Source organism: Enoplosus armatus, chromosome 7, assembly GCF_043641665.1.
Source record: "Enoplosus armatus isolate fEnoArm2 chromosome 7, fEnoArm2.hap1, whole genome shotgun sequence".
In the NCBI taxonomy this organism is placed as follows: domain Eukaryota; kingdom Metazoa; phylum Chordata; class Actinopteri; order Centrarchiformes; family Enoplosidae; genus Enoplosus; species Enoplosus armatus.
Genome location: NC_092186.1, coordinates 5,697,111 through 5,720,084, shown reverse-complemented (window position 1 = coordinate 5,720,084; position 22,974 = coordinate 5,697,111). Strand labels below are relative to the sequence as shown.

The 22,974-nt window shown below is 40.7% G+C and overlaps 1 protein-coding gene across 1 annotated transcript; it reads left to right on the top strand.

Moving 5' to 3' along the window:
• Positions 1–19,884: 19,884 nt before the first annotated feature.
• sox14 (SRY-box transcription factor 14) lies at positions 19,885–21,429 on the top strand. The gene has a single exon (XM_070908694.1). The coding sequence runs from the start codon at positions 19,885–19,887 to the stop codon at positions 20,599–20,601; it is 717 nt and encodes a 238-aa protein (XP_070764795.1). The 3' UTR covers positions 20,602–21,429.
• Positions 21,430–22,974: the final 1,545 nt, after the last annotated feature.

The following is a 22,974-nucleotide window of genomic DNA, read 5'->3' as shown; positions in this document are numbered from 1 at the left end:
GGCCACTTTATTATACATTCCTGCAGTCCAATACAACAGCTCAGCCATAGAGGTGTTGATTTAAGATATATGTTTATTATTTAGGTTGCAGGACTACATTATATTGTGGGGTGTTTCGAATGTTTGAAAGAATATTAGAAATGCATTTCAATATAATTTCAATATAAACACCCCAACTAACTACGACCTCAGTAATACACGTACAGTTGAAATAACACCACATGATTCACACACTGGCTGAAAGAATATAAACAAGACAGCTTTTTGAACGTTGGAGTACTGTTTGTTTTGGTGACAGGAACACGTAAGGTCTTAATTTGCTATGTCATACTGTATTTGTATTGTATATCACGTGTATTATGAGGCAGATGTTAACTAATCTACATCCAGGTCATGTTAACCGTTAGCATGGTACAGGAAATATCATTTGAGGTTAGTTTTTGACTGGCAAATGGAAGTGATACACTGAAACAAAAGGATTTTTATAACCACCTAACTGATGAAAACAACAAAATGGCTGATTCAAACTTCATTAACTGGTATCGTTTTGATCTTTAATTTGCTATTAAGTGAATGGGAAAGATCACTAACATTGTCTGAAAATGGGGCACGGTCAACTTTAAGTTAACCTCCAGTCTTTCCGTGATGCTGTCTTTTGAGGAAAGCAGTATATGCGATATATTAGTGACTCCCCAAAATAGCAGCAACACAACATTAAAACTGATCAAATAAAACATTTGCAAACAAACAACCTGGACTCAGTGGTTTAAGATCATTCTGCAGATTATTCCAAGAAATAGGTGCAGAAAACCTGAAAGGTTTCTTTCCCAGTTCAGTTCAGACTTTGGGAAAAACAAATCGCTTAATGTTGTGAAATACAAGGTGAGACCTAAAGGGATGAAAGTCACACCTCATCTTCATCTGAAAATTCTTAACATGAAACAAACTGACGGGGAAAATAACCTGCTGACTAAAGCGTTAACCTGTGATCAGGATTCGGACGTTGACTTTGCTTCATTTTAAGGAGTCGACGACAATGGCAATAACTCTCAATGCGACGACAACAGAATACCAATGTGGCCCTCCAGAAGCAGATTTTGGTGAGACGTGTCGAAGGTGGAGGCGTGTCACATGGATGGAGTTGTAACAGGGAAAGCCGTCTGTATCCCGTGTTGGTGTTTTTGGCACTGGGCTTCTGTCATGACACCGGCCGACCTCGTACCACGGCTAAGGACTCGGAGAATACGGATACAAGAGATGAAAGAAGCGACAGATGTAAAACCCAGGCTTTTGGGCATTCTGAGCAAGATTATGTTTGCCCTTCTCCCTGTGCCCTCCTCACTGCACTGTACTTCAAATAATCCTGCCGGAGACTGTGGATTGTGTGTTACTTGTTAACTTTACTGCTACTGCTCCTTAAAAGAGGTTACAAACTCTGGAACTGCGAGGGTGCAGTGCAACCTGGTTGTGAATAACTCGGCTGATACGGTCAGGTTTTGAAATTTTCATTACAGGTCATAGGAAAGCCGGAGAACATCGGTGTTAGATGTCAGGTTTTGGTGTCAGCCCCTCGGAATCAAAGAGCAAGGACTTCTTCATACACTCGCCGCGGTCGCCAATGCAGAGGACGCAGACGCCTCCAATAGGCCATACTGCGAGACACATTCATTTTATTAGTGAGGGCCAGAGCTGTGATAATAAGCACAGCCCAGTGTACACAAGCTAGCCGGCTTCGTGGATCAGGCTTGTGGTGATGGGAGAGTTCTCACCCTTTATAAGATCTCCTAAGACACTGTATTTAAATAGCTCGTAGCATGTTTTAAAGAAATGGCTCAGTACAGTTTAGACAATACTATTAGACATGGACTCTTAATATTTTTTAATATTTAAAGTTTTCTGTTAGTTTTTATTATATTACATTGTAGATGTTCGCTGCATAAGTGAACTATTCATTGTATATATGAGGATTTGTGTTTTCTATAGATATTGTGTAGTTTCCAGTGCATTGCCCATCCTTTGCCAGGTTTATTTGTTTGTCTGTTTTTTTGTGAAATTTGGCCCAGACGTGCATGGTGCCCAGAGGATGAGGCCGAATGACTTTAATGATCCCCTGACTCTTTATCTACTAATTGAATCCTGTAAAATATCTTAACATCCACTGGACAGATTGGCTCAAAATTTAGCACAGAGATTTTTTTGTTCCCAGATGATGTATCCCAATGACTTTGGTTTGTTTTTCTCTAGCGCCACCATGAGGTTGACATTTGTGGGGGGTTTTTTGTGAAATGTTTCGACAACTACTGGACGGATCGCCATGACATTCGATGCAGACATTCACATTTCCCTCAGGTTGAATAGTTTTCCTCTAGTGCCATCATCGGCTCAACATTTCCATCAGTCTCAGTTTGTGTTTAGCGCTAATTCGCAAATTTTAGCATCCTAGCATGCAAAACGAAGATGGTTAACATCAGCATGTTTGCATTGTCATTGTGAGCGTGTTAGCATTCTGATGTTAGCATTCAGCCTGAGTCTGAAACGGTCTTGTTTTGGTGTCTGAATACAGGTGTGCAAATATGTCTTTTCTTGTATAATCTAAAATGAGACGGACGACTTTCAGTTCAGTTCTTGAAACTGCTGTTTATCTTTGTGGATACCATTTTGCATGTCTGTGGTGAGGCTCACTAAAAGCTTCGGTAGTTCAGAAAGCAGGGAAATGTCAATAAGGATAGTGTGGAGAAACTCACTGTGTGCGATGGATGTCACCAGAGATACTTCCCATCTACGTTATTTGTCCCTACGCCCACATTCATTCACATTCCATGACCCTTTCCTGTTGTCGATAGTCATTCTGTGAAATGTAGGAAATCACTGACTGGCAGGCAATCCAGGCTAAGAGAAACAGGTTGATGACAGGTAAGGGAGCACAAGACTGTAAACACATGGGTCATGTGGACAAGTGCCACCAATTTTCAAGAGATGTTTATATCAGCCTTGGGAAGAAGAATTGTTCTAATCTGAAAAAAATAATGTTTAGTAAAAGATTTGGTGGATTTGATAGATTTTTCAAACTATCTCTTTAAGGTAGATGGTAATTAAAGTGCCACTGCAGGCAACACAAACCTGTGACCTCTCTGTAATCTCTTTTGACATTCACGTGTGGACAGAACCTTTGATGTTTTCATGTCACTTTGAAAAATATGATGTACCTAACATCGGCTGAAGCTGAAATGAATGGCTTGTGTCCTCTGCACATACAGTATGCTATCGCTTTCCAACAACCGTCTCACACATGATGAATGTCTCACTGACTGGGAATGCATATAGTATAATAGTTAGCCTCTGTGTAATCCTGTTTGCTGCATATTTTCCACAGACTTGATGACTGGAACAAGTTGGAACAAGAAGAAAGGGAAGACATGTTTTTTTCTGTGTCTATTTTTAGCATGGAGATATTGATGATAATTAATTTTCTATTCTTTCTCACGTGTGTTGAAATATGTATTACTCATAGCTCTGAACCGAGTGGTTGTGAATTAGAATTAGAATAATAGAATTTTATGCTACTTTACATTTCAGAAGTACACATTTTGGGCTTTTTGCGCCTCTACGTTTATCAGTTGTAGCTACTTTGCAAATCTAAATTAAATCATCATTCATTTTTATTATTTACACCTTTGCTTTTCCCTCTGTGACGTGTCAAAATGTCTTTGAAGAAGGCCTATTGCCATCTTTGGACCAATCAGAAGTCAACCAGAAGTTAAGCTAGCTAGTAGCCTAAAAGGTTACCATCATAAGTGATCAAATTGAAAGAGGATGTCTTGTTTTTTTATTTCTTACATATTTGTGGTATATTTCCATATCATACATATATAGATTATATATATATATAAATGATATTTTCCCAAAATGTTGTACTTTCACAACATCATTGAAATGAGAGGGTTGTACTTCATCTCATGTACATGAAGAAAAGCTTTTAGTCTTTGACAGAACGTGATGAATACGCTGCATTTTCTCAACATTAGCTTAATTACTGTAATTTGTAACAAATAAACTTAGAAACTACAGGATCCAGTAAGCCTCTTGATTTTGATGAAGTTTGTTATTTCTTTTTTTTTTTTGAGAGGAGTTACTGACTTTGGTCTAGAGGGAAGGTTTTCACATTCATGACCTGCTAATAAATCTCCAAAATCACCCAACATAATGTTTTTGGCTCCGGTTTCACAAGACCGCTGTACACTTGTAAAGGTTGGAGGATGTTATCAAGTTCTCTGCTCTCCTCAGGCACAACCCAAAATTCATTTCAGCCTTTTGCAACCTTCAGCAACGCTCAGCCGCATTTCCCTCACCCCTTTTTTCTCAAAGCAACATGAAACAAACCAGAGAGCAAGCAATTTTATTGTTCAGTGGTATCTTTAATTGTGATGAAAAAGGATTATGTAGATTTCTGTAAGCCCCCCTGACAAGACATATTTTAAAGTGAATAGGCCATAGAACAGGAATATGTGTCAGTGGTGGAGGCTTAGTGGAACGTCTTCTCAATAATAGGGTAATCCTGGAGTCTAGGGATCCCTCATTTACCCTCTCAGCCGAGAGACGATGTGCACTGGTCTCCAATTATAGCCCGTGGTCTCTTTAAAGACAAAGGGAAGGACTCAGACTGTGTGACTAAATGTCATAAAGATATTGCCTTTATCTTTATTACTTCTTCCAGTATAGAGTGCTATAGAGCAGCTTTGCCAGGAAAAACAATAAAAAATTAACCTTTTTCCAGAAAAACAAAGAAACAAACAACAGTGTACCCTTACACTGCAGTTTAGATTATATTTGACAGACATCTTTGTCCAAAGTGACTCATCATGAGTGCATTCTGCCTCGAAAGGAGCTATCGAGGGCAAGGCTACGCCAAACCTCACAGTCATAATTGGTATTTATTACTTATTAAAGCAGTTTAGTCTGTGTGGACTAAATGTATTTTTGGCTTATGGTTTTTTACCTTGATGTAAGAAGCTCTTTCAATCTCATGTAGATCATTGAGGTTTGTCAATGGATGGGTTTCCCGTTTGCAATCGTGGATATATGCAACCTCAACGTCATGATAGCTTAGATAGATGTCTCACGTGTAACATTTCAGTGAGAAATGGCAGCTATAACAGTGATAATGCCGACTATGACTACACAAAGTTAGCTCTACAGGGAGTGAGAAATCACATTTTTCATGACGTTGCAAAAACAATGACATCAGACTCGTGCGTCCACGCTGCTAGAAACTTGCAACAAGAAGGAGTCATGGCAGAGAGGACGTCGGTCTAAAACGTGGCTTAATTTCAAGAAGAAAGATGACGGTGCCGGTTGTAATGTCTGTAAAATGGTCATTTCAAGTCAGGGTGGAAACACCAGCAATAAACTGAAACATCTTTCTACGCAAATGGGCTTAAATTCCAGGAAGGCAATGTATTTGACACTCTATGCGCGAGTGCCACTGCTTCCCAACCGAGCAGCACATCCCTTACCGAGGGTAAATATATTAACGCCACGCAGGCAGGCTCGGCAGATGTTTTCTCTGACTAAGAAAACCTAAATGAAAACAAATGCTGCACAAATATTCTCTCATTTCATCCATTTTAGATGATGACAGACCAACTGTTGCTACAGCTAGTTCTCAGGCTACAGCCAGCTCGACTCGCCCATCGGTTCCCCGTCGACGCTGAAAACCTGTGTACACCTACTTTTTTTCCACACTCCAAAATTAATCATGAATCAATAAGGGAATCAATAAAGAATTGGATTGTTAAGCAGATTCGATGATGGCATTGGTATCAATAATTCCCATCCCTAATCATAGAGCCTGACAAACATTTGCACTATTCATTAAAGAGCCATAAACATGCGGGAATAGTGGGAGCTGTCTTTGCTTAAAACAGAAGTTTCTTCCTCACCAGTCTCACCACCTTATTGAGATCCAGGGCTCTGACCAGATCACTAGATGCTAATAGCTAATTATGCACTGTTAGCTTACAGAGGAGGTTTTCTTCTGGGGATATTGAGCTTTTTCCACACATTACTTTTGCCATTTGTGCAGTTAATGGCACAAAAAAACCTTCTCATGTTGATCCTCTCATAACTGAAGAAACCTGTCTATGAAGTCAGTGTAATGAGACTTTTGGATAGATACTATTGCAGACATGCGATGTGTGTTTGAAGACTACCTGCCTCCCAAAATAGCACCTCCTTGGTTTCTCTTCAGGGCCAAAAAAGTTCTCCGTGGCCTTTTTATTCCATATTCTTTACTAGAAATCCACAGACCGATTTCTGGCGATATTGGATGTTCTTCTGGAAAAACTGACACTATACAAACTGTTAAGCTGTTTAGCCACCGTTGCTTGAAATGCTTGTCGTTATTTATTTCTTAATATTTCACCCGAACATGAATTGAGTTTGCTTTAAGTGAGGATGTATGTGGGCACGCTCTGGTTCAGCCCTCTAACTTGGCTGAAACAAAGTGTGTGCAATAAGGAATGAAAAGAGATGTGTGATTTGTGTAAAGGGTAAACAAAGACTAAGACTAATTGCTGCTGGAGGTCAGCATTCCAAATGCATATTCAAAGCACCGGGTGTTGCCGTAAATTTATAGCAGTCACAGTTATTTAATAACCTGAATAGGCAATTTCGCAGTGAATCTGCAGAGAAAGGGGACATGAAAAGTTGTGAAGAATTGATGATGGACTCTTTGAGAGTGAGCGAGATAAAATTGACCATGAAATCTGGAGCTTAGAATTAAATTGGTTGGAAGAAGAAGTGGGGAGGTGGGGTGGGGTGGGCGTGGGGGGGGGGGTGTAAGGTGTGAAGACACAAGTGTCTTTGTGAAAATGCCAAGGTTAATTTGCACATCAGTTAAATGCATAATTAAATAGTAGAAGATCTGTTTGGACAAAGGAAACCCTAATAAGGAGAAATGTTGTAAATAGCCGAGATGGATGTCGTGATTTGTGTTCAGTTTGGCATTTCTCTCTCTCAGTGACTGCAGGCGTTCTCAGCTCCTCCTCGTGTAGATCCATCAGGCGTTTGCAGTTTGAAGGGCAGTGTGTATTTTGCAAAATTTTTCAACATTTTTAGCCCATTGTGGTCTCCACACATAATAACAATATGCTGGGTTTTATTGTTTAAATTGTTATTTTTTTGTTTCATTTTTTTTGTATGAATCAATATTAAAATGGACATAAGGATGAGGAGGGAGGACAGGTTGCATTTGATGACCTGTGAGCACAAATAAAATCACTGCGCGATATTGAATATTGGATGAAATCAATTTGCATTCTGCCTCTCTCTGTAGTAGTTTCCAATGATGCTGGTGGAGTCCATCTTTTCCACGTGGGATTTAAATTGCGTACCCATGCACAAGAGATTTACAGGAAATGATACGCGCACATACTGGACATGATGTGGAAGATAGAACCTATTTTACGCAGTGACATTCAGTATTACCTTGCTGGACAACATTAACTGTCTTAATATGACGCCACAAATCACTGCGCTGTAAACAGATACACAAGTATTAAAGTACCAAGTTGTAGCCAAATCAACTAGAACTGATAGAACTTTTTTCTGATGTATTTTAGCCTTTATTGGATAGTTGGCAGTACAGATTCAGACAGAATACATAGGGAGAAATAGTATGATAGTGATAGAGAGATGCAACAAAGGTCCATAACCAGGAATTGCGCCTTAGATGTTGCAGTTATACGGCTTGTAGAGTTCTGCCCCTCCTACATGTAGGCAGACAACGAAAACGTTCTCCGAAAAGGAATGACTGATCTTCCAAGGCATGTTTCAATTGTACCCAACAAATGTTAGCAATGCAGCCACTGCAGTGATTTTTGTAAGTAAGAATAATAATTCTTCAGTGTCAGATTGTCAGGACTACTGTTGGAAAGAATTTTAACAGAGTTTTAACAGTGACAATAAGTCATTTCATACAACTTACTGTTAAAAGTTTACTTTATACTTTTGTAGGAAAAAGTGACTTCATATCAAATTCAATTGGACATTTACAGTTTTTGTTGATCTAAAGTTGATTTCCCATTTTCTCTCTAATTTAGCCACTACAGTCCTTCAGAAGTACTATGTTGTCTCGATTACTAACTGGGCAAACCCCCAGGGCCACAGAGCCGCAGGGGTCCCCTGGTCCACTGTATAGCAACTGTTTTGTGGTTATTTAATTGTAACATACATAACATTGTCTTAGAATATGTGAATACGTACAAATAAAGCACAACTGTCATGATGAAGGCCTTATGTGGGGGTCCTGCTTTATTACCCAACCTTGATGCCCTATCTTGAAGGGGGGTCCTGTGTCAAAATCTAGTTTTAAGTCCTTCACTATTTCAGCAGATAAACATTCGGGTTAATGTGGTCTGAAGAGGGTGCAGACGACTGTGTCTCTCCTCTGATACATATGGACAGAACTGTTGTGTATGGCACTTCAGTTTTCCTCTAGTTTGATTATATATGAAAAGGCCATATCAGTTATTTTACAGTTTGAACTCAAAAAAAGAAAAGACAACTGAGTCATTTTATTTATTTGGTTGTTTTTCCTGCAGGTACTCCTGAGCTGCATGAGGCACAGAAATCCTCCGACTGGTCAGTGACCAGCCAACGTTATGTGTACTAGCATCAGTGCCTTGGATGATACAGCAAAGAACAAAGAACAAGTAAATAAATTGTAAATATAAAGGTATTATTTAGAATAACAGTGAATGGGGGGTTAAAAGTGGAACTAAAATGACTCCATACGTGGCTTAGAGCTGTATATAAAACAAGAATTCCCTTTTTAATCCAAAAGCTGGATGCACAGAACACACACACAACTAATTTCAGCCAGTGATATTCACCCCTAGCTGGAGTTCCTGTACATGACTAACTAGTTGGTGAATATTTGAAACTCCAGCAGCAGCGGTCTACCGTGCTCAGATGGAGAGTCAGAGATGGGGGTGGTGGGTGGGGGGGTGGGGGGGTATCAACCAACTTATCCGCGATTGCTTGATTCAGAAATGGGTGTTATAAAAATCAATCAAATCAACCGTCTCATTAACATGAGACGTCATCCACATCAAAGTCACTTCCTCGACTCTGCCACTTGAAAGAGTGTGGTTGGGACCAGAGTGCAATCCATTGCCCGGGGAGGACCCTTTGTGCATCATGGTAATAGAGAACAAAGAAGGCCAAAACCTTATGCTATTAAATAGATTCACCAAAACCAATTGTGGTATATTAGCTCGGAAATGACACAGAGGAACTGACGAGAGTTTTTAGTGGCAGATGGAGTTCCCCCCATACCATGAAATTTGTATACTTGGCTACTAAGAAAACAATTCTTGCTGGTACGTTGAGCAGCCTTCCTGTTTTTTCGCTGAGAAAGTGACACTGGGAGAGTGAGAGAGTGTGAAGCCTCTTTAATTGCCTTCGGTCACCCACAACGTCGAACCGGAGCGCCACGCAGCTTAGCAGAGGAACCGGGCAGAGGGCCTGATAGATATTTTATCGCCCAAGTTAACGGTTAATGAATTCCCAAAGTGAAATCTGTCACTTCAAAAATAAAGAGGAAGGCAAATTAAAGGGAGATAGAGAGAGACAGGGGAAGAAAGGAGCTGGAGAGGGTGACACAGTTTTAAAATGCCCTATCTTTTGGCCATCCCCGGTTTTTCAATGGAATAAAGAAAACTCAGCCTCTTTCTTCTCCTCTTTTCTTCCCCCACTTCTTTTTCTCCCCTCCCTCCCATCCTCCTATCTCTCACTCCGCTTTTCTCTGAAAAAAAAAAAAAATTCTCATGAATGATTTATATGTGTCTTGTTATCAGCAACGATTTCTATAGACCCCAACGCATTCACCAAGACATTTGTGGCGTAATTGTTAATTTTAATGCCATAATGGCTTCAGATGGGAGCCCTGATTAGACATTTATTACACAATTAAATGAAACATACTCAAGAATCACAAAAGCCTTCCGTAATTATTTCAGGCCATTAATAAAATGGGCATTAAATTATATTGGACACAAAAGAGAAGTGAAATAGATTTCCATTAGAGCAATAGAGGCAGAGAGGGGTAATAGATCCTGCCTGAATTCACTCTGAAATTAATTGTTGCCCAGCCTATTTCCACACACAGTGGAATAAATGAATGAGAAAGGAGAGGAAGAGAAGAACGAGTTGGTGGCCGTGAGAGTGAGGGGAGGGGGGGGGGTTACATTAAGAGCCTCTGATAAAAAAGCTTTTGTTTGACGTACTACAATGGACCCTCAATTCAAGAGAGAGGGAGCGAGTCAGACCAATTTCAATCTTAGTCCACCCCTCCAGAGTTCTGAGTCGAGGTTATATCCTCTTTTCAAGTTCTGTTTGCTTTTGAATAAACAGCTATCAAAGATCTACCTGCGAATGCATATATCTAAATGTAACACTTATTAGAAAGCAGCATGTGGGTCACAACACGAGCCAAAGACAACTGCTTTTTAAAAAAAGATAACGTGGAACAAATGCTTATGACAGGAAATCAATCTTTTCTTTCATTAATAGATGACCTGCCGGGTCCAAAGCAGATTCGTTGACTATTTGACAGCAAGTCACCTTCCAGCTCTAACATGATGGGGGTCAAGTTCAACAGACTAAATGTGGTTCTTAACCTTTCAGGAAAAAGGTCAGATTCTTTACAGCTTTTCTTTGAAGCAATAGAATTATGACCATTATGTGCACCAGTACAAACTAATCTGTACCTTATACTCTATGCGCTATGTACACTGGAACATGGAAAGTCTTAAGTTTTACGTAGATATTTCTATGATAATCTTTTCACATGTTTGTGAAGTTAAATGTAATGTGAGGTCAAGAAAAAAAAGAGCACTTACAATAGAAAAAAAAACCCAGAATTTATTTTCCCCATCTCTGAACAGTAAGATTACAACACATCAAAGCCCAACGTATGGCAAAAAGACTTTCTGAAACCATTTCCAATGGGAACTCTAAATTGAAGCGTCTTTTGAACTAGCGGTCTCTTGAGATCTTCTGTAAAAGTGTAAAAGAAATGGAAACTGATATCTCACAAGGCAAGAACAGATCATTCAACAAAAATTAATTAATCATTCGCTGATACAGATTTGTAGAATTGTATTTTTTTCTTCTTCCTCCATCAGTCTTTCTGCCTTCAAAAGCTTTTACATTCTCCAGCTGTCTCTTTCTCCATTATTTAATATTTGAGTTGTCTCTGTTTTTTGATTTTACAATACCTACAGTCCTGCTGAGAATTTACAAGCAGCTGTTTGTCCAATAAAGGTTTTCCCACCTCATAATGCAGGAGGCCGATTCTGTAAACAAAACAGGGAGAAAAGGTTGATTGACATGTATAATTCAGAGACATTCAAGAATAGCACTGTGGAATATTGATTTTCAATTTCAATTTTGAATTCATCACCTGACTCACGAGAGCTTTGCACCACGTCTTGAGGTTCAGGTCTCGGACTCAGTGGAGGCACTGGCAGCCCTAGACGAGAGATAAAAAAAAGAGATTGTGTCTAAAGAAAGCTATTCACAATGTTAAAATGTATATGAGTATAGGATGTTAGTTATTGGGATTATTGACCTATACAGATATATTTTGATCTGGCTTTTATTTGACTCTTAAACCACCAAGATCTGCTTTCCCAGTAAATGCCACATTTGTTTTTCCGCTGGGTGTCCACACTGGAATATAAGCACCAAATCTAATTAATCAAAACATTATAATTCACAATGCACTCTGCTGTATTTATTCAAAAGTATTTTTCCAATAATTGTAAAGGCCCGACGGAGCCTGAATGTCAATGCTGGGCACGCACTCCAACAGACAAATTACGTCCACTGATGAGATATGGCTTCAGGCTATAATGAGAAGTAATAAGTGAGTATAAATGTGTCATGGGTGTTATCATGGATATTTTACTTAAAAAGAAACAGCTGTTATTTAATTTGAAAATTCCCCCAAATACAGAATGTCACGTTTAACGGTGAATAACATCACAGTTGTGATTTGGGAGCCAGCTGTTGTCAGAGGTGAGTCCTGTACGTCATGATTTTGTGAAGCCATGATAGCATTCAGTAACGAGTATACCTCAAGCTTCAGAAAGTGGCCGTTCTTCCAAAATCCAGTTTTTCAATTTACAAGTTAAAACAGATGCATGTATGAATAAAATATTCAAATAAAACAGAATAAAAATGAAATCAACAGAAAAGATTAGTCCAGAAAGCAAAAAAATGCGAGAGTTGTGTTACTCAAGTTAGCAAGAACTCAACGTATGGTTGTTGGCACAGTCATGACAGGAACCCTTTTCAGTAGGAACGATGTGTTTCTTGCAAGCAGTTTGATAAGTTTCTCGGGATGACTCCAATGGAAGTTGGTAATACGGTCAGCATCCAAGATGGACAAGTAAGACTCCGTGAAAAATTCTTTGGGACCACCAGTCAAGCAGGTGCTGGAAACCCCTGCCACAGCAGTGCACCATCAGCAGGCAGTGGACAGTGGTAGGGGGTTGACAGTCAATAAGGAGTGGTGGCAGTGTTGGTTTGGGAAGTGAAGTCAATGGACTAGTGGAGACTGGCTTGAACTGGCAAAATCTGATGGGGCCTGAGGTGTTCAGCCAGACAGCAGTAAGAACTTGACAGGATAATCATTTGGGGACCTGCTGAAAACCTGAGAGATCTCGCGTGCTATACCTTCTGCTGTGGACCGTGATGTACTTTTCCCAAGTCTGGCTATCAAACGCCAAAGCACAGTCACATATCTGCTTTTTTCTAATGCCCTAGGAAGACAGGTGGTTGGTAATCCAAGAACACTGAGAAGGCCCCCTGGAGGAACACAGAGGGAAGAAGTACTCAGACCCTAGAGTAAAGTGGTAGATTCCTGGACATCAGGAAGTGCAAGTACCCTCAAGGTTCTTGACGTTGAAGTGTCCTGTCAGCCTTGGAGGAGATGATGACGACCAGTGAGCATGTCAGTGGAGATGTGGGACCATCATGGTGTTCCCACACCTCGTCCACAACTGTACAAACTCTGTCCTCCAGTGGAACAATTCCTCCAACCTCACCTGTCATGCTATTGTCTGTTGCAGGCTTGAAGAATGTTTGGACATTTGCCTCCATCGAATGCCATCAGGACCATTGTTGGAAGAAGGAACGCATGCAATGAACAATAAGATAAGGTTGGAGGAATTGTCCCATTGGAGGACCTGAGTTTGTACAGTTGTGGATGCGGTGACACATCAGGTTTCTGATTCTTTGACAGTGTAAAATGAAAGAGGAATGTAGTCCACCTGGCTCACCGATGCTGTCTGTATGAGGGCCAAGTTCCTACGGTCAGTCTAAGGGTATTTTGTTTTTTTAGCCAGTGCTTCCGTTCTTCCAGGGCCTCCTGCATACTCTGCAGCACCCAGTGGCTGATTTCATGGTTTTGTTTAGCAGATTTGTGGAAAGGAAGGAAGGCACAAGGGTGGAACTTCTGGACCTTGAGAGAGAGGAGGAACCATTGGAGGCATACACTGCCAAACAAAAGACAATGAGGCGTTCAGATGAACCAAGGAGCACAGTTACAGTGCCATTTAAGGGCATCACATGCTCTGCCTCAGGCGTCCCTCTGTTCCACTGAAGATACCCTGAGTCATCATAGGGTGTAGCAGCAGCGCATGAACAAAACATAGTTTAGCAGAGCTTCTTTTGAGCCGTTGTGGCTCACTCAGACACCACGTTAACTTGCTCTGAATCCATCTTTACACTGCCCTCATAAATCACCTAAACATTACAAAGACAGCGGAAGACACGGAAGTTATGTATCTCGTCCTTGAATCAAGCGGCGTTTACAGGAGGCACTGCAGGGCCTGGCATACGTCTCGGACATGCTCAGCTCCACTGAGTGATCAAGGTGTCGCCCATACAAACAAAAACAAATTTGTTGATCACACTCTCAAGACATCATCAGCCAGAAGCAGATGTATCCTGTCTAAGAGGACAAGTGAAAGGGATGGCCCAAAACTACTGGAAGATTCAGTCTGAGAAGAAGCGCTAGAGGGAGATTATTCAACGTTTCCAACCCTCTTCAACTTGTAAAATCTGCGGTATTGTGGCCAGAGGGCAGAAGTGGGGATGCTTTTTAGACCCTGCTGCTATAGAATCTGTTGATTGAATAGACATGTACGTGCAGATGCCCGTGGTTACTATAGAAACAGTCAACAACCTCATAGTGTCGACTTATTGAGTGGCTTTGACAGCGAGTTAAACAAAACGTTAAAAAGCTGTCATCAAAAAGTCAGTATCACAATCAATGCTTAGTGTCCAACTCTTTGTTTTCCTAACAGTGAACTTTTGCTTTGTGTGGCAATAAAATGTATTTATTGTATAATGTACAAATACTGTATATGCGTATCACTATTGTGTTGTTTTATTCTGCATAAACATTTTATGTTATTATTTAGTAGCAGTTCAGATTCTCATTTATACTCTGTACATCTTATCTAGTGAGTCGCAGTCTCATGTGAAAGACTCAAATCCCCCTGCAAGGAAGGCCAGCTCTAAATGAGTTTTTTTTTTTCTCTTAATGAAGGTCAGGAGAGAGTCACATCTTTCCTTTTGTGATAATTTATCCCTATCTCCTGTTATCTCTTTTGCCCCTTTAATCCTAATTGTATTGTATAATTGTGTGATGTGGACCTCGTGGTCTTTGCAGTATTGCCCCTATCCTTTCATTATTACCTGATGCCTTGAACCTTTGTTCATTTCTTCCCTGCTCCGCTCTGTGCTATCCAGTGTTGCACAATACAAGCGAGAACAGCTTAAGTTTTTAAAAGATTTTATTCAAGTCTTCTTTCACTATCTCACTGAAAAATTGTCACCAGCAAAGATATGATATACATATGTTCATTTTATGTCACACATGCCCCATGTTGGCAATACGTCTCACGTGCTGCTCATCGCTCTCGTCATTGCTTCTCGGTGTCAATGAACGGTTCTTGTATAAGCGGATAATGTAAAAAGATCTACACCATTATGTGCTGAATTTGAGTTTTGGAATTATTTCTGTATTGATGAAAGAAAGCCTTTTTGTGTAAGTATAATTATCAACGACTCATATGTACACATATTTTTTTGGGTGCCATTTCCAGGGACAACATGGTGACAGCAATATAAACTGGAGACAAATACCTTGACCGTGAACACTCAGCGTTTTAATTTTAATTGAATATAAATGAGGCAGATAGAATACTTTTTTTTGTAAACATGGTTTGAAAAAGAGATTGCGTTATGTACTGTAGCTGTTAAATGGTGATTTGAGCAGTGACATGTGGGCGCTCTGTGTCCTGAATTCTGAATACAGTGACTTTTACTTTGCTCTAACTTTGAGTATAGATCAGACAAGTGGACAATGTGTGTGTGTGTGTGTGTGTGTGTGTGTGTGTGTGTTTGCATACATAAATCTTTTTGACTATTCTAAGGTCGTTCAGAGTTAGTTAAAAGTGAAGGTGTTGCACAGTAATTTGAAATTTCCAAGGGAACTTAGATTGTCAATGTTCAGAATAGGTTCAGTCTGTGAACTCATTAAAGCAAACTTGTAAATAGCAGCTGCTAATTGCTGGTACAGTGTTGCCAGTATGTAACTGTCCTTCAGCCAGAAGGCACACGGCTTTAAGTATCTCACTGAGTTTGTTGTTGCTTTGCTTTGTGTGTGTTTTTTTCCTTTTTACACCTTTTGTGTCCTGTATTATCTCCAATGTAGTCCGCAGTCCTTGAAGTCATCCTTCTATCAATGCTAACAATTTGTCATGTAAACAATGATTAGATGCAACAACGTAGGAGGTGATATAGACTATATTATGTGCTACATTGACAAGGCACTTGCTGATATGCAGTGAATCCCACACTGAAGTAAGGGACAGAGAGGAAGGCATGTTTTGATGGCATAAAAATGTGTTTATGATTATTTATGGTGCCATAATTTATTAGTTCCGAATGTGGTTTAAGAGTAGTTCTTCCACACTGTGGGAAAAAAAGAGGCTTAGGGTTAGGGTTTACATTCTGCTGGGGGAAAAAAAAGTTAGGAAAGTTGTCGACCATATGAGTTGTCTCAGTTTCTGATATTTTATTTTATTTATTTATGGGTTGTTTTTTTTTTTTTTTTTTTTACTGAGAACCATTGCTAAATAGGATGGAAATACAATAAAAGGCATTGAAGTGTCAACCCTAGCTTTTAAGAGTTTTTGAGGGAGGACGCAAGTGTGCAGTGAAGAAAACCTCTTACCGCTTCAGCACCATGGACAGTTACGGTGGGGGAGCTTACCTCAATGCTCTCCACGGGAGCCCAACTTGGCTAATAGGCTCTCTGTGTGTCAGGCCGCTCCCCATTCACTTTTTAAGGCGAGATGGACGGACATGTGTCCTTAGATAATCCTAGTTTTGTGTGTGTGTGTGTGTATGCACGCGCCCGCATGTGTTGTGTGTGTGTGTGTTTTTTTTTTTTTTTTTGGGGGGGGGGGGGGGGGTCTCGCGCGCCCCCCCAATGCGTGTCCGTTTGTGTGTGAATTTGTTGTTCATGACAAGTAATTTTGAGTTACAGTAGGTTAAAATAAACTTCCTCCAGTCGTTAATTTCATGATTATTAATACTAACAGCTGCGATTGACCCGTTATTTTCTAAACCCAGGCTATATATACATACAGAGTATATATATTATATTCTTATTGTTTCACCTTTTTTTTTTTTTTGGTTGCTGTATGTTGTGACAACTCTTTTCACATTTCAAAACGCCTGAAGTTTGGAGATGGAGAGAAGTTTCTATGGTGGCGCACCCAGCTGTAAAACCACAAATATTTTATTAATAAACTGTATTTTGACGTTTTTATCTCAGACAGTAGGCTGTGTCAAATGTAGCCTACTATCGATTATAGTTGAGGGGGGAAAAAACTGAAGAGGAACTGCCGATGGGGGAAAACAAATCATCTCAATCCTTGACAAATTAAAACCTATTGCATTTCTCATTATCCCGTTAAATTGTCGAGGGAACTTTCAGGCGTGCATTTATTAGACAATCAGGTTTTGAATAAGAAACATAGTTGACTTCTCCCTCGTGAGTAGGAGGCTCAGCCCCCAAAATAATTTCCTGATATCTAATTCATTGATCTTAAATGAGGCTGCTGTCGGCGTATGGCTGCCTAAACGCCACATGTCAAATTGCATCTACGCTGTTCAGTGAAAGATAACATAACACAATTTAAAACTTCAAAATGCGCTGAAATATACAGTCCGAACATGCAATATACTACCTCGTGGTTGCTGATGAACAGCATAGTCTGCCGATTGGGAGGATTTGAGGAGCTTTTTCTTTTTGCAGGCATCCGGTCGGCGCTTGTATTGAGAAAAAAAAAAGAAGTCGGGGGCGTCCTCAGCTGTGGGCTACATTGTTCTGTAGGTCGGGGTGAGGAGGATTTTTATCCCAAAACGGGCATATTTTTTTTAACGATGATTTCAGGGTTTCTAAAGAAAGATATGATGGAAATCTTTCCGTTACAAGCTGCCGATTGACGCATGCGTGTGTGAGGAAACAGGGAGCGGAGAGAGAGAGAGAGAGAGAGAGAGAGAGAGAGCGTGAGAAAGAGACACAGATGGTGTTGAAATGTGGGAATATCAGAGGCAGAAAAATAAACTCCATTTTGTTCTATTTTGCTTACAAAAATAAAGTGACTGAAAAGTGAAAAGTAATATCTGAAAATACGCCTGCTGAATATGGCCCATAAATGTTTGTGTTTGCTTGAACACATTTCTGAGGTGCAGCCTCGTCTTCAAAGTATTGTATGCATTTATTTTTAAATGTGTGTGTCATGCTTGCATATTAGAGGTATTAGCATGCCAGATTGATGTGGTGACATGTTTAAGAAAAGCATCTTGTGGCGTGTGTGAGACTACTTGTGTGAGAAAGATGAGATGATAATTGCAATAGGATGTGGTCCACAACACCCGCGTGTGGGCAAGTGTGTGTGCCCGCGCGCATATCTATATATATACACACACACACACACACACACAGCTATATAGGCCGAAGACAACCTTAAATAAATCTACTTAGCGGTGTAACTAACTGGAGACGACTCTCAGGATTGTATCTCCAATCACAGCTTTTTGACGGTGTGAAAAAAATCAGCTGTCTGCGTTTCGTTTAATAATCACAGCTGAAGGAATCATATATCACGCACATTAGCCCGAGGGCTATTAGGCAATGGTCCTCATTGAAATTTGCATTTTAAAATGATCGCTCTGTGCCTCCTTAAAACCACACTGTCGAATCGATGCGAGCTAATGCAACAATTATAGGCTCACAATGACGCTTTTCTGAACGTCCACAGTTGATGTAATATTTTCTCGGTGTTTGTAATTCTGTCACAACACAGTTGAGCTTTCCATATGTTCAGTGTCGATGGCGCGCACGGGCTCTAACAGTGCGCGCGCGTGTTTATGTGTATATGCTCGCGCGTGTTTGTTTGGCGGGCCTTTTTTTACTATAAAGGAGAAAAAAAAATGCTTGTTTTTTTTTCTGTGCTTGTAACTGTGGCGTCCTTCAGAGTAAAATGTTTAGGGAAGGTTACAACTGCTGAAATACTGAAGCTAAATGTGACATGTTTTCATCCTCCTCGCTGAACCCCTTTAACATCGTGGTTTTTGTGACCACCCTGCTGCTGGAGGACAGGGGTTACTGCCCTGCTGAAGGGTCCTTGAGCAAGACAGCGAAGCGGCCATGTTATGTTATTTTATAGGGAGGGAGTTTTTAAAAAATAAAAAAAAATTCTTGACGGAATTAATAGCCTATTATTATTATTATTATTATTATTTCACATTCCCTCACAAATAATAAGTAAAAACATAGACTAGATAACTATTGAGGCCAGTCTACATGTATATTTGCGACACACCTTTAAATGCTCCGCCACAGTTACGTGTAAAGCTGTACAGTAAATCGGCTGCACGGTATAGTCACCTCTCTGGATTGAAGTCAGGTTTTAACTGGGAAAGAGGTTGAAGGTCCATGTTTGTTGCGATTCATTACATTAAATGGAATCAGGGAGGGATCCTGAGTATTACCCCCCTACACACACACACACACACACACACACAGGCTACCCCCCACCCCCACCCCCCCTTTTCTCTATTTTTTTTTCTTCTACTACCACCCGGTCTTTGTTTATGTTGTAATGTACATATATTTTTTTCGTGAAGGTATTATAATAGCCGCTCTTGGTGCTGATTGGGCGCTCAGGTTGGTGAGTGAACGCCCTGCAGATTATGTCAGATTGCGTGCAGAAACCAAACCAGCCCAGCCTTTGAACTTCACCGCTTTTGGCTCGTATTCACGCTCTTCCGCTCATTTCCAAGCCAGGTGCTTGACGACAAACCTCAGAGAGAGAGAGAGAGAGAGAGAGAGGGAGAGGGAGAGTGTGTCGCAGAAAAAAAATAACACTTTTACGACTCCTACAAACTGACTGCGGAACATTGCTTTCACCTTTGAGGATTTTTTTTTACGTGTGTGCATCTTGCATGTATTTTTTTCCTGTGTTGCCTGCCGCAGGTCTGAAAGAGAGTTGTAACTGGACTTGAACGAACGCGCATCAGTGTTTTAACTCGGGAGAAGCAAATCGGGCGCTGGATTTTTATTTCATCCTGTTTTATTTTTGCTATTTTCCAGACTCGCAACATCCCAGACGTGGCATGACTGGTATCTGGCATCTAGACAGGTGAATAGTTTCCCTTCCTTCCGATACGAACTTTTTCCTCGTCATTAACATTGGGGATAAAAAGCACACTTTTTAAAAAAAGAAAAAAAAGATGTCAAAGCCTGCTGATCATATCAAGAGACCCATGAACGCGTTCATGGTTTGGTCCCGGGGCCAGAGGAGGAAAATGGCACAGGAGAATCCCAAAATGCACAACTCGGAGATCAGCAAAAGACTGGGCGCCGAGTGGAAGCTGCTTTCTGAGTCTGAGAAGAGACCTTACATTGACGAGGCCAAGAGGCTGCGGGCTCAGCACATGAAGGAGCACCCCGACTACAAGTACAGACCCAGGCGCAAACCCAAGAACCTGCTCAAGAAGGACAGGTACGTTTTCCCTTTGCCTTACCTCGGGGACACCGACCACTTGAAGGGACTTCCCATGTCGGCCGCGGACTCTCTTTTGGGCCCCTCGGAGAAAGCCAGAGCGTTTCTGCCGCCGACGTCAAGTCCTTACTCCTTCCTCGACCCGAGTCAGTTCAGCTCCAGTGCCATCCAGAAGATGACAGAGATGCCCCACGCGTTGAGCACCAGCACTTTGCCGTACGCGTCCTCGTTGGGATACCAGAACGGCGCGTTCGGCACCCTTGGGTGCCCCAGTCAGCACACCCACACCCACCCGTCGCCCACAAACCCAGGCTATGTCGTCCCGTGTAACTGCACAGCCTGGTCAGCGTCAAGTTTACAGCCCCCGGTGGCCTACATACTTTTTCCAGGTATGACCAAGACTGGGATAGACCCATATTCATCCGCACATGCCACTGCCATGTAACCCTCAAGACTCTTTTCTTTTTTTTAATTCACTTGAATACTGAAATGCATGTACATATATTACGGACAGCGCGCCCCATTAAAAAGGCATGAACAGTGTTAACTGCCTCGGACTTGTTATGGCGAAAAAAAAAAGAAAAAGACAAACTTTTCCAGAAATCCAACAAGTTCCTGATCTGAGCAAAGGAGCTGGGATTTGGTGTAAAGGACGGTGCCCTGTGAACTGTAAGAAATGTAAATGTTATAACGTTTATGGCAACCAGAAAAGGAGGCCTTTAACTTTATTTATTGTGTACATTTCAATGCTGATATGCTGATTTGTGTTAATTATTGATAGGGTACTTCTTTTATTTTGAAAAATTTGGCTTGCACAATTAGCATTCTTATTTCCTGTATAGACCTAAGTAGTCTACATTTTGGCACTCGTAATTTATGATGTTCTGGATAGGGTCAAAAATCAGGACCTATAGGCTGGATTATATACGGGTCATAATTGTTTATATTTATCAAAAGCTGGCACATAAAACTAGACGGTCTATTTAAGATGACAAAAAGAAAAAAGATCACTTACATCCAAATGTTTAATTTTGCATTTTTCCTGTGGTTCAGTGCTAATATAGTCACACGCGTCATTTGATTTGTTTTTGTTCTTTGAGGATAACTTCTATTTGAATTCCAGGAGTTATATGTGTATTATCATCTAAGATGATAATTTAAAAACTGTCATGTTATGGAAAGGATAATGTATCTAGAAGGTTGATACCTCCTGCTCTTTGTTCAATTGCTGAGCAAAGGCATTTCGAATAAAGACAATCTGTCTTCAACGCTATCTATTTCCTGCATTTGTAGGTTATTTTGGTGCTCGAGGTGACAAAGATAGTGAAGTATTGTGCAGGTGCTGGGGGGCGGGGGGGGGGGCTTGGACCTGCCAGAATAAAGGCCTAATTAAAATCTAAATAATGCCATTTAATAAACGCTTGAAACGCAAACAACAATTCACTAAAAAGCGAATATAAGTTTGAAACACTTTTTAAAAAAAAATAACTGGGAGAATTTTGTACGTTTCAAACTTGACCCCAAACTAATCAATACTCCTGATAGGCTAAAGACTGGACGTTAACAAACTCGCCTCGCAGTAGAACAATAACATCAGAATCAATCCCCCCCCCCCCCCCCCCCAAATCGATCCTGTCAAACTCAAACCTCCGCTGATCATTTCCTCCTTAATTGCTGCTGCTGCTTTGGTTTGAAACAGGTTCCAGACATGTTCAGCGGGGCAGTCCTGCTGAAGGTGTTTTGATTTTTTTTTTCTTTAAGTGACACTCGGCTGAACCGGTTGTGATCTTTTGATGTTTGACAGTTCAGGAGAGGCCTCCCCGGAGGGATTCCGCCCGTCCGACTTGTCTGACTGCTTAATCACTTCGAGGAGGGAGGCTTCTTCTTAATTATAGGTTTAACAAACGGAACGAAAATGAATGTGAGGTGATTTTTTTCTCTCTCTCTCTCCTGTAACTTGCTGGCTGGCTGTAAAGCGGCCCACTAGACTACAGTGCGGTTTAAATATCTCCCTGCGTGTGTGTGTGTGTGTGTGTTTAGGCGACTTTTCAAAAGCAAGGTGCTGCTGCAGCCAAAAATAATTAAAAAAAACCCGCTAAAGCTTATTACCACCAAGTCATTCACTCGTGTTTAAACCTGCACAGACTTGTGAGTGATGGGGCTGACTCTCATTAAGACAATGCTGAGTGAAAACAGCTTCCAACCCCGAACAGGAGGAATTATACAAACACTGAGAAGAGTTGAATGTGAATTCCGCGCAGTTTTTCTTCCTCCTCTCCACTTTAATGGAGAACAGATCTGCAGGGCCGCGGCGTGTGTGTGTGTGTATCCCTCATATTAGACGACTGTAGTATTAATTAAAAATTTCATTCCACATCCAAATTGTTTACTTATCTGCCAGGAACATATGCTGAGAGAAGTTAAGATTCACGATTCTGCACTATTGCCCAAGGTGCAATTCAATCCTGCGGAGGAAGAGGGGAGGGAGGAAGAGGGGAGGAGGACGGGCAGATTTTTATGACAGACTTAGTCCTTATCTAGAGCTGTAAATTAGGGTGATACTTCATTGAACCGAATGTGAAGTTTTACATCAAACCCCTAAAGCATCCTTATTCAACTTTGAAATTAGACAATTATAATTACTTTCAGGAGTAACAGCAGACGTGAATATTCTTCTTTTTTTTTTTTTCCTTCTCTTCCATGATGAAAACGAGGCGAATAACCTTTCTATACATATATACGACTGTTGTTTTAAATCCCTGCTGGAAATAGCTTTAATATTTTTACATTTTATGAAAGCTGTTTCAAGTTTTGCCCG

Bases quoted from the DNA above. Each gene is read 5' to 3' on its own strand.
- sox14 (XM_070908694.1), top strand. From the start codon at position 19,885: ATGTCAAAGCCTGCTGATCATATCAAGAGACCCATGAACGCGTTCATG.